This window comes from Leopardus geoffroyi, chromosome B3 (assembly GCF_018350155.1).
Source record: "Leopardus geoffroyi isolate Oge1 chromosome B3, O.geoffroyi_Oge1_pat1.0, whole genome shotgun sequence".
Classification (NCBI taxonomy): Eukaryota; Metazoa; Chordata; class Mammalia; order Carnivora; family Felidae; genus Leopardus; species Leopardus geoffroyi.
The window spans coordinates 139,272,133-139,292,053 of record NC_059337.1 but is presented as its reverse complement, the minus strand read 5'-3'; the positions used below and the strand labels follow the sequence as shown (position 1 = coordinate 139,292,053).

General features: G+C 38.1%; 1 protein-coding gene across 16 annotated transcripts in view; it reads right to left on the bottom strand.

Moving 5' to 3' along the window:
- Window positions 1-59: 59 nt before the first annotated feature.
- PAPOLA (poly(A) polymerase alpha) overlaps window positions 60-19,921 on the bottom strand; it is a 63,168-nt gene continuing 43,306 nt past the window's right edge. For 3 of the 16 annotated variants that reach the window (XM_045452013.1, XM_045452011.1, XM_045452026.1), the window contains 7 exons: window positions 19,063-19,184; window positions 14,688-14,830; window positions 10,535-10,635; window positions 10,086-10,306; window positions 6,237-6,299; window positions 4,301-4,375; window positions 60-2,249 (listed from right to left, as the gene is read on the bottom strand). In XM_045452013.1, the coding sequence (XP_045307969.1) occupies window positions 2,154-2,249; window positions 4,301-4,375; window positions 6,237-6,299; window positions 10,086-10,306; window positions 10,535-10,635; window positions 14,688-14,830; window positions 19,063-19,184 (821 nt within the window). In that variant the 3' untranslated portion in view covers window positions 60-2,153. The remainder of the gene's footprint in view (window positions 2,250-4,300; window positions 4,376-6,236; window positions 6,300-10,085; window positions 10,307-10,534; window positions 10,636-14,687; window positions 14,831-19,062; window positions 19,185-19,921) is intronic. The other 13 variants (XM_045452014.1, XM_045452012.1, XM_045452020.1 and 10 more) reach the window with 7 other exon arrangements.

The following is a 19,921-nucleotide window of genomic DNA, read 5'->3' as shown; positions in this document are numbered from 1 at the left end:
CCAATGTATCGCTGAAAAAACAAAAGAAATCAAGTCAGTCCGAAGAAACCAGCCAACTGTGGGATTGTGCTGTTTTTTTTTTTATTGTGTTTTCAATGGAGAAATACATCATCTGTTTACAAAATAGCTCTTGAAAAATACAAGGAGTACAGATACTATAAAACAAAGCAAACTCCAGTCATGAGACACTACATACATCATGCGAAAGCAACAGTCTGATCTCCAGGTTATGAAAACTAGAATTAAAAAGTCACTACACAGAAAAGGTCCAAGTTTCCAGCTTGGCAAAACTTGGGTGCAGTTACATGAAACGTTTAATAAACTGAATTGTTTTCCCCCGATGTGTAAACAAAATGACAAGACTAAATCTGTGCCTGGCAATTTCAGTCTAACTCTGAAGCTACACAAAACACACAGACACCTTGTACACTTCACCTGTTAGCATGACCATCTTTTTTTTTTTTTTTTTCCTTAGGTGGCGGGAGGAAGGGCAAGGTGACTGTGCGGAGCGAAGATGTGGGAAGCGGAAACACGGTCTACTAGACGTTATAAGGTACGGTGAAAAGAAAGCCTCCATTAATGCATAGCCTAAGGGGAAAGACTACACTCCAACTTTGGAAAATTAATTTAGAAGGATAGGGGAAGAGTTTAAGTAACTGCAGTTTAACATGAAAAATGCACATGTGATAGAATGGAGCACAATGGAAGATTCATAAAACATGCTCATCAGAAAAATCTGTTAGGTTTGCTTTGTCCAGATTAAGAAAAGTGTAACTAAGTTTATCAACATCTGGCATCCCTCATACTTCGTGAAGACGGATATTCTGCTGCTTAATTATGAGGATTTATTTTCTTTAAAGAAAGGAGTTCCTAATCTACTGATCGGATGAGACAAAATGAAAAAGGAGTAGAGGGCTGACTAGATGCCAAGTGCTTGCTAGAAATGATTTTTAAAATGTTTCTACATGTAAAATTTACTGACAAATTTCGGTCAACCGTTTAAAAATAAAAATTAGTTTAAAATTCTTGGAGAAAATGCCTTTTTGCCCACATGTCTAAAATTGAAAATCAACTTCACTACAGAGAAGAGTTCCGTGGAGTGTACAAAATTCCGCATACTCAGAGATCAAATGGCCTTCCGAGACAGGTCGTCACAGTCCACAGGCATGACTTCTAGTCACCCTCAAGTCTCAGCCACGGGACCAAAATTTAGTGTTCTGTGCCATGTGGCCACAGGATCATTGGTTTCACATCATGGCTTAAGAAAATACTGGCATTTTGTTTTTTATGAAATCAAGTTCTACCTTACTGCGTACAAGCAGAAAGGGAAAAGAAAAGGGGCGGGGAGCAAAAAGCTTTGTTTCAAAGACAAACAGGTTGAAGGCAAAAGAAACGTGGAGCTTTAACAAGCTCAAAGAAACACAGTCGCTGGCTGATCGCTGATTTGTATGCACTCTGAACAATTCTATAAATAAAACCAATATATCATTTCTTAATCATGACCCCATCAAAACCAACTATTTCCTAATTATTCTCTCCATGTCAAATATACACCCTAGGATTGACATTTCATTTGTAAGGGTTCGAGCTCCCGCACAGGGACTGAACGACACGTACTCTTACCCTTTCCCTCAAGTAGAACAGGATACCACCGCACGACAGTATCCAGTTTGCAGACTAATGGTAAAGGGAAGTTTTCAGGAAAAAAATGAAAATCCATCAAGCCGAAAATCTAAAATTAGTTCTCCTTTCTAATAAAAAAATTACATAAAAGTGCATCATCGAACAAGGAATTCTTATGCCAGTTTGTATTGCCAATTTTCCAAACAATGCATCAAACATAAACCCAATCCAGATGTCGATTATGGATACAAATATAGCTTGAGGTGTTTTTTTTTCTTTTTTTTAAAGGCAGTAATTTTTTGAAATCGTTAATGTAACTGTTGCTAACACAATAATAATAGTACTCCTGGCTTCACATACTAACCTGGACTTCCGATCAAGTGCTGATTAGCCCAGTAAGGGAGGTCACAAAAAAAACCTAAATCCATTTTCAGTCATGTCTAGTCTTGTACCCTCCATTCTCCTTTTTTAGCATTTGAAGACAACAGGTTGAGTTGGCAGATATTGTTTATGGACCCCTGAGGTTGTTTTTACCGATTCAATCTCAGTTTTATTGAATTCTTGATAACAGGAATAGGATTTGCAGGGAGAGCAGGGATATCAGAAAGGTCTGTACTGGATGTTTTCTGAGAACGAAAGCAAAGAACACAACATTGTTCAAAGCACTGTAACTTAAAAACGAGATTTACTTTCCACTGCTTTACTTTCTAAGAAATGGATGGGACCTTACCATAGACGTATTAAAAATTTTAAGAAAAACAAAAATGAGGTGCAAATAAACACGACTATTACTGTGAAATGATTTGTTCCACACTTGTAGAAATTTTCAAATAATAAAGGAGGCATATTTTAGCAATACACAGAAAACTCGTAAGTAATTTAAAACACAGATTTATAAACACGCTGCTCTAAGAATGACCTGTCATATCGTTATTAAATTCACGTTGAACTATATTTACTCGAAATAGCACTAAGAGCTGTAGCATTAACTGGTATTGGAGCACCCCCATGTGGGAGAACACTTAAAATTCACCTTCTACACAGGAGCAGCAGTTACCGGTCAATTTATCATTTTCTGACCGTAAAAATTGTAAAAATCGATACAGCTGAGCCAGAATTTAATTACTCTAAATTTTAGCAAAGTTTCATGTCAAAAAAGGATTAAATCACAAGCCTCTGTTAACATTCAAAAACAGAGATAAATTTTTAAGTGTTTTATTATGGGAAATTCCAGGCATCCACACAAGCAGAGCACGTTAGCCGATGAATCCCCACTTGACCGTTACCTTCGCCGGCTGCCCAACCAGAGCCAACCACCCCTCTCTCACCTTCACCCCCAGCTTACTTGGAAGCAGATCCCAGAGATCCTAACATTTTGTCTGTATTTCAAGTTTATCTCAAAGAAGTAAGGACTCTTTGTTACACACAGCTACGACATTATAATCCTCTCCCCAGAAAGACAGACACCGCTTCTATTACCAAATAAAGGGATGTACTTCCTTGTCATCTACATAATCACTCTTTTTATAACTGGGTGTTTTCTCTCTCAATGGCTCTAGGAATGTTTACATTAGAATGTAAGTTTTACTCCCTCATAAATATACCCAAAAAGGCAAACACCCACGAGTACTGATCATGATAGGGATGAACTTATTAGTAAGGCACAACTATGAGAACCGTTCTCCAGAGTAGTGCAGCAGAGGCCAAAAGACATGCAAATTGCATCCCAGGAGTTCACGACTGCTGAACAGCTTTGTCCACGTATCAGTACCAAGCACATTTCCTAATGCTGTTTTAGTTACTTCCTCCACCCCGACTTTTTATTAGATAAAAGTTATGGAAATAAAAGACATTCCAGAAAGTGAACACGACGGTTCTCTCTTTAGAGGCTATGAGGGCTAATGGTCAGCAAAAACACATTTTAACATTATCACATTAAAATAACCCTGAACCTCACAAAGCAGCGAAATACCACTGCCTCAGCTCAGCAGCTTTGCTGTGAGCAACACCGACCTCCCGAGGGTCACCAGCTCAATGTGCACGTAAAGAAAATATTTACTTCGTGTCAGAGTGTGACCTAGATGTTGAAGTAGAATCAATCTGAACAATTGTTTCACAAACAAAATGAAGGTTCCCAAATCACTATTTAAAAAAAGATTCCAGGTGCCTACTGTATGCAAGGACTGCCACAGAGAGAGTTTCTAGGACAAATGAAAAAATAATTTTAAAGAATTATGGGTTACATTAAATTAATAATTGAAAATCAGAAGTAAAATGTGAGACAGAAACACATTTTAAAAATAAAAAAAATTAAAAAAAAACAAACAAACTTATCAACCTCACAAAAAGATCCACAAAGAATGGTTTTTGGTTCTACCATAATTTAAAATTCACTCTGACCTATAAAGAAAACCTCTGTAAGAATACTGCATCCTGTGACTACTGAGGATTTAAATGATCTGCAGTATCAAATAATATACACAGGGAGGAGTCGGCATCTGGACAGTGCAAAGAACGGTCCCATTAAATCCAGTGCTCTAGCTTTATGCTACGATACAAGTAGTTACTGTCACAAAGATAATTTTAAGGGTCTTTGGCATATGCTCATTTTAGTTCATTATACCCCACTAATCTTAACAACATTTATAAAACTCTCCTTGCTTTTTGCACTTAGTACCTGAGAGGCCAACAGAGAAGCCGCTGTCTGAATAGTTTCTGATTGAGTTGTACTTGTCTCTGTATCAAGTTGTTCCTGTGAGACAAAGAGGACGGGGGAGGAAAGAGACTTAAAAAAGAATAAAAGAACATAACTGGGTTTGGTGGCTAATAAAGAAGACAAATTGGAAGACAAGAGGGTCAAGAGAAAGATGGGACTACATTACAAACTCATCTAGTAAGCCTCGCCGTAGGCTCCTTCATCATTTCAGATACACATAAATTTCTACTTGTCTACTTAAATTCTATAGGCATGGTCGGAATCTCTCATGACTTTCCAACTACCTCCAACTTGGACATCTGAAGAAAATAATCACTAAAGATGCACACAGGCACATTATGAAATGTTGCCCAGACAGTAATTAACATAATACAAACCCAAGCTCTTAGCTATGTGAAAAAAACCCAGTTACTATTATTAAATAAAATTACCCAAAAGGACAAAAACTGCTCCCACACCTTTAATTAAAAGTAAAAAAAAGTCCCTAAAACATTTCCCTCTCTCTCTCTTTTTTTTTTTTTTTTTGGTTTCTCCTCCCCTCCTCAATAATTAATGCACTGATCTACTCTATTATCAGAAAAGACAGGGCGAACCATGTCATTCCTCTGAACTTTTTTAAAGGTGTGCACAAAGCAAAATAATACATATATACACACAAAGATGAAAATAAACATAAATATTTGAATTTCTACAAAACAACATATACAAAAAAACAATGAAATGGCAATTTTCTCTTACGAAACAGAAAGGGGTAAACAGGGTGTAGGTAACAGAAATGGAAGAAGTGTAGGCTTTCGGAAGGACAAACTGGCAAAATGTTATAAGTCTTAAAATTAAGTGTATGATCTGCCTCAGTAATTCCTTTCGTTAATTTATTCTAATAAACATAAATGGGTGCCAGGTATTTAGCTACAGTCAATAGGACAATAGAAAAGAGCAACTTTTTTTTTTTTAACAGAAACAATCGCTAAAAATAGGGAACTGGTTGAATAAAATATAGTAATGGCTTTGAGACAGCATTCTAAACAGCCGTTAATATTTTGTGAATTATGTAATCACAGGAACAGTTTTTCCTGGTTTACAGAGTAAAGGTTGGAAGGTAGAAGGCACTGGCACGTATGCCCAAATAAATTCTATAAAGACATCAAAAGAACACATGCTAAAATATCAATTATGGGAATAATTTGGGGAAAGCGTTTCCAAATTTTCTACAATACAAGGAAAAAGTTAAAAGCCTTCAGTACATTCCAATTTCAAAAAAAAAAAAAAGACGTTCGAAGTCTAATATGGCTTGGCTAAACCACTCTCTCTCACCTCATCTACCTCGCCTCAAGCCCCACGCACCCCAGAAGGCTCAGGCTAAAACGTTCTGCCAAAGACATTCTCTAAACGCACACACCCCAATCGTGAAATGACCTTCTCACTTCTCGTCATGCCCCCAATCCTATATACCCTTCAAGAACCGCCTCAAACACTTCATACATGGTCCTTCTACGAAGCCTCTTTTTGCCCACCGTTCCTGCCCTCCTGCCCTCACCACGCCTGCAGCCTCCATTACTTTGATCTTCTCTGGTAATGTGATTAGTTGCATCTACCTCCTATCTTCTCTGCTTGATTATAAGTTCTTTTAAAGGTACCGAACATGTCTCACTCGTCCCGCTGTTCCACTCAGGGTCCACCCAGATTACTGTGCCTTCAGTAAGGAGCTCACACATTTGAGAAATTCAATTTCAGCACTATAAATTAACATTCAAAAGGGACAAACACTTCTCTAAAAACAATACTGCAAACAACCTAAAGCCTACAGAACAAAAGACAGTACAATATTCTAGAGACATTTTTAGCACATCTTCTGTACTCTTAATCGTGTATGTATTCCAAGGCTAAATTAATATACCTTTGTTTCTGTTTTATCATGTCCACTCAAAGCAAGACAGTTAGCATCTTCGCTTGTTTCATCCTGTTTTTGAAAAAAAAAGCTTTATTCTCTAAAATGAAAAATTTAGATTACTTGCCAATCAATGCTTTAATTGATAAAAAAAAATTTAATTTTTTAAAATTCAAATAAATTATAAATTATAAAATAAATTATAAAATAATTTAACCTGTAAGATCAATTATGGCCTTAAAATAGATTACTCGCTCACTTGAAAAAAAATTTTAATGTACATATTTAATTTGGCTTCAGTATCTTCCAAACTTAAAAAGAATATGAAGAAAACTGTTACTGTTGATCAATACCACCTAAGTACATTCCCCAAAACCACGAGTTTCAGAAAATATTTTTTGTAAGGAAGAGAACAAAAAGAGTTCTTTGATCAAATAATTTACAAACTTGAACACTATCACACCACCTCCGCCCCCTTTTTAGGAGATTCACGCATATATTGGCACATAAAAGATTCTGAGAAGTTCAAGAAGGAATACCTCTTTAGCTTTCCCAAACTTAATTAACCACACAATCCCCCTGGCTTAGTAAAACTTATTAACATCCTGAAGAAGAGTGCTCTCTTCTGGTCTTAATTTTTTAATTTATTCTAATTCTATTCAAAACCAACTCGTTTTTGGTAAAGGGGGGAAAGGAGGAGTCAAAAGTTACTGTACTTTCCGGTTCCTGCAGTCACTTGCAATTAATGTCACTTTTTTAAGAAAAACTATTTTTTAACACTAACTTCTCTGCTGTATTTACTGGCCGAACTTTTAATTTTAAATGTGGCTTTAAAACAAGACATAGAAACCACGGAGTTTCTATGAGTGGGAGAGATTTAACAACAATATAAACCAATTCCAATAAGGACCTTATCTGCATCCTGCAAACATTACAAACTTAAAGAACAGTAATGTGTCACAACTGGGCAAATTTCAACACTGACTGGATATGTTAACACTTCAGAATTATTGCTAATATTGGCAACTATACTGGGGTGTGTGTGTGTACACACATACAAATACACGCACACATGTGGTAATAATATACTGTAGTTGTGTTTTTAGAAGTCTTGACCTTTACTATACACAGAAATATTTCTGGCTGAAATGATATGCCTGGGATTTGCTTCATAACAATGGGGAAGGAATCAGACGTGTGGATGAAGAGGGCTGGCCATGAGGTGCTCAACTGCTGAAGCTAAGTGATATAAACAGGACTGTTCGTTGTAATTTTGTTCATGTTTGAAATTTTCCGTAAGTTTAAAAATACATATATAGCATCACTGAACCATATAATCTGGGTCAAACATTTTTCTATTTTTATCTTACATTCCATTCTTACCATTTATATGTATTTGTAAAGCCTTTGCATATGATGCAAATTAAGCAGACGTAAACTCCCTGACAATTCCTGAAACCCTCCCGTCTCAATGCATGTTAGTATACTATTAAGACCTGTGGTTTCTTTCTGGTTTGCTAAAATTTCTAATATCAAGTACTCACTAACAGAATAAAACACCTGGTTTAGGAGAGCTTCAAAATTAGTATATTCATAACAATCCTCTGCTTTAGCACCATGAGACTTAGCCCTGGGTTCTAATCCCAACTCTGACTTTAATTAGCTTTATAAACGGAAAAGCCACTGAAACTCAAGTTCCTCTTCCAGGAAATGAGATCAGTCTAGGAGATAACCTAAGATCTCTTTTATATTGTAAAATTGTTTTTGTTAGTCAACTCCATGGAATTTCCATAAGCAAAACCTAGACTGTGAGAAAACCTAAGAAAACAAAACAAAAACAAAAACAAAAAACTGCAAGGAAAAAAGGGAGGGAAATCTGTATTTTAAAGAATACTTAAAGGACATCATTCAATCGCTACACAGAGATCTTACTTAGTTCCAGACTGGAACAAATAAAGACTTTTAAAGAAAAAAAAAAAATCAACGATGATGCAATCAGGGGCATGTGAGCACTGACTAGATATACGGTATTAATGAATTTCATTTTTCTAAGCGGGTTAGGTTTATTTTGTTTAAGCTGTTTTTTGTAATCCTTACCTTTTAGAGGATTTTAAAAATACTACTGAAATGACATGATGTCTGGATTTTGAATCTAAATAACCCAAGTACAAAGGGAAATGGAAAAGGATGAAGAATTAAGGGTATAGGAACTGGCAGAGTCCCTTATACCTGAAGCCACATAATGGGTACATGAAATGATTCTCTTGGGTATGTATTTGGAATTTCCCATACCAAGTGCGATAATTCTATGTTCCTACTGCCTCTCTAACTAGACAGGAAACAGGAGTGTTTTCTACCAAGGTAAGTGCAAACCGAAGTACAAACACTGTGCCAAGACACAGGGAGTCAGAGCTCTCAGGGAGCCATTAAAAGAATTAAACCATTAACAGTGAGGGCACAGAATGAGCAGGCATCTAGAGTTATGCTTAATATACTTTACTAAGATAAAAGGAAACATGAATTCTGAAATGCTCTGCCAACTGCAAACAAGCACCAACAGACAGAATGTGGAGCGACCAGAACTGGCACATTTTCAGGTTGCTGCACGACAGTCCTGGAGCACTCGGGCTTTCCTGAAAAGATTCCAGGGCCTAACCCCCGGAATCTCTGATTCAGGGTATCTGGAGGCCTCCATAAAATCTGTACCAGGAGCGGGGGAAAAACGCTGAAAAATTCTGATGTACAACCAACACCGAAAATCACTGCCTTAAGAAGTAAGTAGGCAGATGGGTTTTCGGAATGCGTGTTGTAAGATAGGATATAATATATTCACTCTTCATTTAGCATCATTAGGGTGACAAAATTCATCACATTATTCATATTTACTTAATAATGACTATTTCAAAAAGAAAAAAAAAAAACCAAAAACCTAAAACAAAAGGTTTCAGAGTAAGCTGGGGAACAGAACACTTACAAATTAGATACAATCATTTTTCACTAGTACAGATTAAAACATTCCCTTGAGAAAATCCAGATTCCGCCCCCCCCCCCCTTCTAAAGAAACTTTGGTGAAATGAGTAAACTCCTAAGTAACAACTTATCAGCCAAAAGTCACAATGAAATTGGGAGTTTCTGGAGTGTCACCTCTGGGGGCATTGATGTCTTGTCTCGCTAATAGCAAAACAACAAGAGAGTGACTCCAGGGAGCAACAATATTGTGTAACAAGGCTACTTACTTCTATTTTATATTTTCAGACCCACACCAAAACAATGCGCACTTCAATGGTTTTCCTAAACGGAGACCCTGACAAGGTAAACAAACTGGCCACTTATAAAAAAATGAGAGTATTGCTAGAAAATTTCCTGAAGGTTAGAGGAAGTAGTCATCCAAGGTCTCAAAGTTAATCGGACTTGGCAACTTTTGGTTACTCATTCACTAAGAATTCCCTGAAAACCTATCAAATTTAGTAACCCTATAATCCCGAGTACAGTTTAAGAACCTCCAAAACTCATTTCAATCACAGAGCTGTGTCCAAAGGCGCTATCGAAGGATTAGCGCACATAAAAGATAGAGTTACAAGAGAATAATAAATTAGGATGACTGACGTGGAAGCCCATGCTACACTGTATTATGGACGAGACAAGCTACTTGTAAATGAGAGGCACAGCTTTATGGAAGAGGTTGTCACTGGGAGGAGTAGGAAGGGTGAAGAGAGACTATGGCCCTAAAGTGCTATGTAAAGATTTTCTAAAGCATTCTTCCTTGCTGCTTCTCAATTTTGGCTCACAAAGATTTTCTTCCACCGGATTTTAAAATACGCAGGCTGGTATTCCCATGGCTAACTAATATATAGATACCTCTTCTGTTTTGGTTTTCTTGGGGCTCTCTTCTTTATGAGGTGAGGATGTCCTCTTGACTCCTACTATAGGATTAGGTATTTTTGTTGCTGCATTTCCTGAAGGTCTAGGTGGTGGGTTTACCAGACGTGTTGAAGAAACAACTCTGGAGACCGTAGGCTTTGGTGGTGGTGAAATGGCTGGCTGTGTGGCAGTTTGAGGAATGCTTTCACTCGATGTACCTAAGAAGGTCAAGTACATGAACACACAAAAATTACAATAAATCATATTAACAGCAAGGTACAAGTAAAGCTTTATTTAGGTCTCTGAATTTTATTTCACTATTATACGACAGTGTCAAACAACTGAATTCAGGCAACTTAATCAACAAATAAAGCCATCTTGCAAAACGAAGGATAAAACCAAATACAGTGTAAATATTCTCAAGCCTGTCAACCCCATCACCTTACCCCCTGAGCTTTCACTGGAATTTACTTGTGGCACAGAAACTTCAGTAGCCTGTATGTTGGTCACAGATGCTGCTGTTACAGCTGGAGCAGGACTGTTTCTGCTAAAAGAAAGAAAAGAAAAGAAAAGAAAAGAAAAGAAAAGAAAAGAAAAGAAAAGAAAAGAAAAGAAAAGAAAAGAGAAAACAGTGAAATATAAAATTCCATAACAAAATTTAATATGCGAAGTTATTTTCTAAAGGAAATGATTCTTTAGTTTTACTTCTACATATACATCAGTAACTGACTTTGATAAAATGTAGCCAACAACCAAAAGCACACAGACATTCTAGAGCAGTGCTGTCCCACAGAACCCTTAGAGCTGTGCTGTCCATTACGGTAATCACTGTTCACATGTAGCTACTCTGCACTTGAAACATGGTTGGCAAAAGAAGGAATAATTTTATATGATTTTAATAAATTTAAATCTCTACTTGTGGCTAGTGACTAGCATATTAGATAGGACAGTTCTTTTTTTAATGTTTATTTTTGAGAGAGACAGAGAGAAGGGGTGAGAGCGAGAGTGGGGGAGGGGCAGAGAGAGGAGACACCGAATCCAAAGCAGGCTCCAGGCCCCAAGCTGCCAGTACAAAACCTGACACGGGCTCACACTTAACAAACCGAGGGATCATGACCTGAGCCGAAGTCGGACCCTCAACCAACCAAGCCACCCAGGTGCCCCTAGACAGGGTAGTTTTAAACAACAACAACAACAACAACAACAACAACAAACCTGATCGTATCTGATTTGGGGAAACAGACTTAACTGATGTGGGGTATAAGAAAACTCTGTCAAACGCTATAAATAAGAAGTAAGAAATTTCTTATTTCTACCTTTCTACAAAGGTAGAAACTTTGTAGTTTCTGCCTACAAAATCTAAGGGTTCATAACACCCTAAAAGACCACCCAGTGACCCAGATAAACAACAAAGGCTTTCAAAGCCATCCCTCCTCTTCTAGGTTCTGGATCCCACTGCCTCCTGTCATCTCAGCAAACTCAAACCCTTCATCCTTTACTTTCCTATCTCTTCAACTTTTCTGTCTCAAATCAATCCTATCGTAGTTAAATAATCTCATTTTAATTACTTCCCCCCTCCCCCCCCCCGAAGAAAAACCAAAGCACAAAGTCCTCTGTAAAGACTGTCACTCTCTCTGCCAACCGTGGAACAACGACGCCAGGACAAGGCGGCAACACAAAAGGACTTTGTGTTTCAGTGCCTGCATGACATTCAGGTGCAACCAGAGCAGTCAGCTCACTAAAGCTCTGGAGAGTTCACCGGTACAGGGAAGCCCAGACATCAACAAGCACAGGGGTTCCCCGTCCCCCCCCTTCCCCCACCGAGGAAGACGACAAGGACACAGGACTGTGGAGAGGGCACACACATCTAGTGTCTTAAACAGAAAGGGACAGCTGGCCAGAGAAGCACCACAGATGCAGGAGAAACCCAGAAATAGCTAGCAAAATGGCTAGTGTATAATAAATACTCCAAGTGGGGCGCCTGGGTGGCTCAGTCGGTTAAGCGTCCGACTTCAGCCAGGTCACGATCTCGCGGTCCGGGAGTTCGAGCCCCGCGTCAGGCTCTGGGCTGATGGCTCGGAGCCTGGAGCCTGTTTCCGATTCTGTGTCTCCCTCTCTCTCTGCCCCTCCCCCGTTCATGCTCTGTCTCTCTCTGTCCCAAAAATAAATAAACGGGGAAAAAAAAAATAAATAAATAAATGCTCCAAGTTTGCTAAGCAAATATACAATTATAACTTAAAATCCAGAAGTTACTTACAGAAGATTACTATTATGTAAGAAACTAATATTAAAACTTCTGAAGTTACTTAGTATGTATGCCTATTTACATACATGTGCACAAACTCAAAGTACAAAAGCTTCTATACAAACCCCAAACCTCTTATTAAAACGTCTGCTTCTTTGTGGCAGAGGGGGGGGGGGGGGGGGGGGCGGGGAAGAACACTCAAACTTAAAAAAAAGAAAAAAAAATCCCTGGAAATTAAGACTCTACAAATGGGTAAGTGCTTTTAAAACTACAAGATTTAGGGGTGCCTGGGTGGCTCAGTCAGTTAAGCTTCCGGCTTCGGCTCAGGTCATGATCTCACAGTCCGTGAGTTCAAGCCCCGCGTCGGGCTGTGCTGACAGCGCAGAGCCTGGAGCCTGCTTCGGATTCTGTGTCTCCCTCTCTCTCTGCCCCTCCCCTGCTCATGCTCTGCCTCTCTCTGTCTCAAAAATAAATAAAAACATTAAAAAAAAAATTTTTTTTTAAAACTACAAGATTTAGAATCCATGTTCGTGCCTGAAGTCTTCAGACCGTGCACAATTAGCCTAAAAACACAGCACGCATTCAAAGGCCAAGAGAAGAAAAGTGACCCTATCTGACTGCACGTCTACATCTCCCCTACTGAGTATTTGTCCAAAGAATCATCCTAACCTCCACCTCTGCCATTGGTTATATTTTAACGAGCAATCCGATATTTAAAACTGCTTCTTAAAATACAAAATATGAAATATAACACGCATTCACAAAACTGCTCAAGTTTTAAGTATCAACTCATTAATTAACAAAATGATCGGCACAACTAAAAACATTAGCAGCACCTGAGAAGTCTACCATAAACAGCTCACTTCGAAGATACCCTAGTTATTTCCATTAAAACAAACAAAAAAAGACTCTGCAAGGATATACCGTAAGAAATTACAGAAGTAAAAATAAATATGGCTTTTTGTGTTCTAATTTTTGCCACCATAGCCATGTCTTTCTTTCGTAAGAAAAATATTTAGGGGTGCATGGGTGGCTCAGTTGGTTCAGCACCAGACTCTTGATTTCAGCTCAGGTCATGATCTCACAGTTAGTTAGTGGGATCAAGTCCTGTGCTGGGCTCTGTGCTCACAGAGCACAGCCTGCTTGAGATTTCTCTGTCTCTCTCTCTCTCTGCCCCTCTCCCACTTATATATAAAAAAAAAGTTTCCTGTAACTAAAACCAGCCCACAGAGATCTTCACCTCCTTCAGGAGACCCCTAATATTTTCATAGGTATGTTCTCCTGCTGCACATATAGAAGCAGCTCCAGGACAGAAAGGTGGTTTTCTCTCTCTTGTCCGTTCTCCTTAGCACACCACACAGTTCACTGAAGGTTAGCAGATATCTCAATACAGCTCCTTCTGGATTAAGTTGGGAGTACATCCCACTAAAGCCATCATAAGTTGAAAATATCTTAAGTCGAAAATCTATTTAATACACATAACCAACTACCAAACGTCATAGCTTAGCCTAGCCTACCTTAAACATGCTCGGGACACTTACGTTAGCCTGTAATTGGACAAAACCACCTAACACAAAGCCTACTTTATAATAAAGTGCTGAATATCTCTTGTAATTTACTGAATACTGTACCAAAGGGAAAACAGAATGGTTGCATGGGTGCAGAATGGCTGTCTGGGTACCGGCCGTTGACCCTGTGACTCAGGGCTCTCTGCTGGTGCCAGTCATCGGGGACTATCGTACACAGTATGTTGCTAGTCCCAGAAAGGGTCAAAATTCAAAACGCGAAGCATGGTTTTTCCTGACTTTGTCCTGCTTTTGCACCATTATAAAGTCAAAAAATGTCGAACCACGAAAGTCAGGAACTATCTGTGTCGGAAACTTGAGGGATGACGGCGCTAACATTCATTCGTATCTGAATGAAGACATACCTGTTCCAAAAACGGAATACAAGTACGACACAACAGGACAAAAATAATTACTTCCTCCCCAAAATAAGTTTAATTGCTGTTTTTAAAAAAGTCAGAAGAGGGGCGCCTGGGTGGCGCAGTCGGTTAAGCGTCCGACTTCAGCCAGGTCACGATCTCGCGGTCCGTGAGTTCGAGCCCCGCGTCAGGCTCTGGGCTGATGGCTCAGAGCCCGGAGCCTGTTTCCAATTCTGTGTCTCCCTCTCTCTCTGCCCCTCCCCCGTTCATGCTCTGTCTCTCTCTGTCCCAAAAATAAATAAACGTTGAAAAAAAAATTTAAAAAAAAAAGTCAGAAGATGGGGAAAAATAAACAGATGACTTTAACGAGAGAATCCATCAAATGTATTTAGTCAACAGCCACTCCACTTCATCCCCTCGTCTGCCTTACCCCTGAGAGCTGCCAGAACTGTTCAATGGACTGGTCTTCATAGCACTAGTAGGTGAAGGCACAGACATGCTGTTGTCACTGTCCATAGACAAGTCGAGGCTGCTGTCATTGAGAGGTGTCAATCTGACACCTTCCGTTGAATGCTGCAATTAGTAAAATTAAATACTTTTAATTTTATTTTAAATTAAATATTAGATAAATTAAATATTTGAAATATATTTCAAACGTATCTTTATTTTAGCCAGATCTCTGAAACACCAACATCTTTTACTCTGATAAATGATTTCTATTAGAAAGTACAAAGGAATGAGGTCCGGAAAAACCAGAAGTGTCATGCTGACTTACAAGGCAAACATTTGGGAGATGTACACTTGCTGGCCTCCAAGAGGCCTCGGACCACAAGACAGTTCCTCCACGGGAGAAAACAGGAGAAACGGTGCAAAACTAAACGTACACACTGTCCTTAAGACACGCTGCGCACTAAAAAGCCCTCTCGTGTGGCAACAGATGGACCTTAAATCAGAGGACTATGAATATACACAGACACACAGACATCTGTATTAGGAAAACAGTCTAGATGATAAACACAGTACTAGCAACGAGGATCTCTGGTTATTGGGTTTATGAGCAATTTTTAAATCAATTTTTAATTATTCTGAAATGAATATAAAATTGTGTAATTTCAAAAAAATTATCAACTAAGTACAGTGTAGCGCCACTTCTAAACATTTGTAAATAAATGAGCTTCTCTCAAAGCAAGAACTTCTAGTGCTCTGACCGCCAACTTAGAATTTTAACATGATACATCCACTAGTATAAATTTTCCTCTGAAAATAAATTTTGTGAAAGTGAAACCTAATATCCACATGTAAATCCTAATGCTAGTCTTGCTTCTCAAAAATCAAAGCACTCAAAAAGGTTATTTAATATAGGAAAGCCAAAATAAAACTTAAACTATGAATGGTTCTATGGGACGAAAATTGATTTCTAAACTACTTAGGTTTCTCTTTCTACAATCAATAGTATTGCAATATCAAATGGAGTTTCTTCAGCTTCTATTTTTTTCCAGAATACTTTTTAACCTTGGTGCTCATTTACCTACAGGAACATTTTATTAAATTGTTTTTCCTTTCCTTCTTTTTTAAAAAGGTATTATTTATTTATTTTGAGAGAACATGGTCAAGCAGGACAGGGACAGAGCGAGACAGACAGAAAAATCTACTAGCTATTAGCACAGAGCCTGATGCAGGGCTTGAGCTCACAAACCATGAGACCATGACCTGAGCCAAACTCAACAGTCGGATGCTTAACAGACTGTGCCACCCAAGGCACCCTCTACAGAAACATTTTAATGGAAAGGATTGCACTGTTGACAAAAACCCATACACCATTTACGTGTATGTGCGTACGTGCGTGTGCTCTCTAGTGACTGATCAAACGGGGAAGATGAGATTTGGCAGAAGGGAGAGGAAGAGAAAGGAATGCCACTTGTTCACGTAGTCAGTTGCGTTGTGAAACAAATCTTCTAATGAGCATCTTTCCTACACAAAAATGCTACCAATTTCACTCTCCACCAAAGATTTGTACAGGAAGTAAATTACACTCAATTCTACAGTTACCTGCCTGACCAGGTGATCAAAATACCTATGAGACAACAGGCCACTGCTGAGGATGATCTGTGAACGTGGAGGTTTTAACTGGTTGGTCTGAACACAAAACGGCTGCTCTGCTTTGCCTCTGTATCTATACCAAATTTGGCAAGAGACTTCAATGCCAAGAAATCATAAAGGTTCTATCGAAACTTTCCAATAAAAGATAAAGACAGAACATACTAAGGAGAGAAACCTAGGTTCAAGTCATGTTGCTAACTCTACAACCTTGGGCAAGTTTTTTAGCCACTCTGTTTCTCCTACAAAAGACATACTTGTAGACTGTTGTAGTATCCAATACAGAAAAACACTTGTACAGTGCTTTGCAAATAGCAGTTTATAAAAGGATGGTATTAATAAGAGTCAAAAAGAAAAGCTTCATGGATCTAGATTTCTAGATACTTCTAAAAACAAGAAAATACTATTTTACTAGTGGCTAGAAATAACCCAAATGATGTCAAATCAAGGACAGATATAAGCATACCATAGCTATACGAAGAAATACTAAGCAGCCACATAGTATTTGTAATATAATGTAATCTGGATACATAATAAGCACCCAAAGAGGAGGTCACAAAAGGCAAGTATCACCGAAAACCTTTTAAAAATATGCATGTATAGGTTACATATGTGCACTGAAAGGTCTATATAGAAATAAAACTAAAATGCTGAAGAGTAGCTGTTACTGGGTGATAAGATTATAGTTAAGCTTTATTTGGTAAATACAATGTCTGGACTAAATAATAAATTTCTGATCATTCATAATTCTTTTCAAATTCCAGATGATTATGTGTAAGTAGATAAAACTTTAAGAAGTAGAAAAAAATTTACTTAAACTATACTTTAGTTGCTCCAAGTATCAATGTAGGAGGGGTTTTTGGTTTGGTTTTTTTTAAAGTGGGCTTCATGCCCAGCCCGGAGCCCAACATGGGCCTGAACTTATTACGATACTAACAGCAAGACCTGAGCTGAGATCAAGAGTCCAACACTCAACGAACTGAGCCACCCAGGCACCCCTAGATAGGAATTTTAATTTAAAAGGTAATCTGAACCAAGGGTCCTGGAAAATCTAATTACCTCAGTTATAAATAGCTGTTTTAATGGAAGTAAGTGTTAAAGAAAAACAATCTATTTATATTTACATTCACTTCTGAAAATGAGTAAAATGTTTACGTATTTTTACATGCAGTAAATACATATTTAAGTGCAGTTGTTAAAACTCATTAATAACACCAAGGGACAATTAGAAGACAAATGTCTGACTTGACACTTTAGTTTAAAAATAAAATTATTCACTGGTAAACTTTATGTATGCTTTATAACAATTAAACAAATAAAATGGCTTGAAATAACAGCAGTACATTTTATCACTTTCTAGATATTACTTAGTTAACTCATAAAAAAGCATCAGGCTGAGAAGAGAACGACAAGCCGTATAAAGGCTTTACTGTGGTAAGCCATTTTAGAAATGAAAATGTCTTTTACACCTGCATTTTAGACCAAAATAAAAGGGCAAGTAAGTACCTCTGCCCCCAAAGTTATGATGATAACAACAGAAACAAGTATGAGCACTCACTATGTGCCAAGCACAGAGTACCTATAATATCCTTACAAAATACCTAACGAGGTAGATAAAAATATTATCTCCATTTTAGAGAAAAAGCGAATCAAAAACATGACGTTTGTTCCAGAATTGGCCCGAGTCTCACAGCTGGGAGGCCGTGAAACCTGAAATCGAGCCAGCTGACCCACAAAGTCTCGTCCTTGGCTCAGATGCTTGTACCATAATAAACGCTATGCTCTAAGACACAAAACCTTATGATGCTGAAGCCCTTTGTGTGTTAGCTTCGTCCTCTGTCCCAGCCCCAGATGACCAACCATCACTCTGAAAAGTGGTGGCCATCATTCTCTAACAGACTTTTCTTTCCTATTCTCTCTTAAAAAATATGTCATTTTACATTTTTAAACTTGCAAACTTTAGATAAAATTATTAAATAGTACATATTCGTCTGCATCTTTCTAACTAAACATATTAATATCATATAGCTCTAGTCCAATTATTTTCACGGCAGTGTGTTAAGTATTCTGTTACAGAAATAAGCCGTCTATTTTTGAAATCATATAACGTTAAAAATCTAATTGTCATCTCTGCACTAAAATTCTAATATATTCTCTAGAAGTCCAAACGAGAAAAACACAGCTATAAGTTATTCAACAGGAAGCACCATTCCCAGAACAATAAACTACAAAACATTAATTCTGGTCAGCTCTGCTTGTGATTTTCATACTCCACAACTTAATTTTTAAGCAATATACATATATAATTCTTAACAAAATAAAGCCATTTTTATAACAAGCCACAGAATTTACTTGATCCACAATTTACCTAATTTGTCTACTTTTTAAAGGAAAAGAAATCAGGTACTGCTATAGGTGGGATAGTAAATGGACAGTAGAAAATTTTGAAAAGAGAATATACGTGTATATCAAATAAGGGTAAAGAAGCATCTCCATGTCTGTGTGAGGTCTGGATCAAGTACATGCAAGAAACTTGACCGGAAGCAAGGTTTCACATAATGGAGCTGCTCCCTAGAACAGATTTTTCACCTGCTGTGATCTACTTCATGTGTGTGACTTACTGATTCTAAACGCTGAGTAACTGATAGGCTGAATACAGTAAAAACATTATGTCAGTAACGCTTTTGTTAAGTACTTGCTAAATTTACCTTTTTCTTTTTCTGAAGAACATGATTAGGTAGTAGTTGATGGAGTTGCTTTCTTTTTACATGCATTGCAGCAATTTTCATGTCCACCTCAAACATCTTGCTGTTTATTGCTTGCCTATAAACTACACAATTAGGAAATTGTTACAAGAAATAGCAACATTTTAATAAAGGCAGTTAAACTCACCCAGCAGAAGCTATTCTAAGTAGGGATCTTCTTCTACCAATACTGTACATAAAACTTCAAAACCATCAGGCAAAAAAATGATCTGACAAGTTCCATTGCCTGAGCAAACTCTATCACCACAAGGTGTATATAATGAATAAAAGCACAAAGTATACTAATTCTTCCAGTGCAATACTCTTAAAATAATTTTATTTTTATGTTTATTTAAAAAATTTTTTTAATGTTTATTTATTTTTGAGAGAGCAAGCGAGAGAGCGAGCGAGCGCACAACAGAGTGGGAGCAGGGGAGGGGCAGAGAGAGAGGGAGACAGAATCCAAAACAGGCTCCAGGTTCTGAGCTGTCAGCACAGCGCCCGACACGGGGCTCGAACCCACAAACCACAAGATCATGACCTGAGCCAAAGTCAGATGCTTAACCGACTGAGCCACCCAGGCGCCCCTATGTTTGTTTATTTTTGAGAGAGAGAGAGACAGAGTACGAGTGGGGGGAGGGGCAGAGAGAGGGAGACAGAATCGGAAGCAGGCTCCAGGCTCTGAGCTGTCAGCACAGAGCCTGATGCGGGGCTGGAACCCACGAGCCACGAGATCATGACCTGAGCTGAAATCAGACGCTTAACCGACTGAGCCACCAAGGTGCCCCTTAAAACAGTAACTTTAAAGAGTAACTCTAAGAAA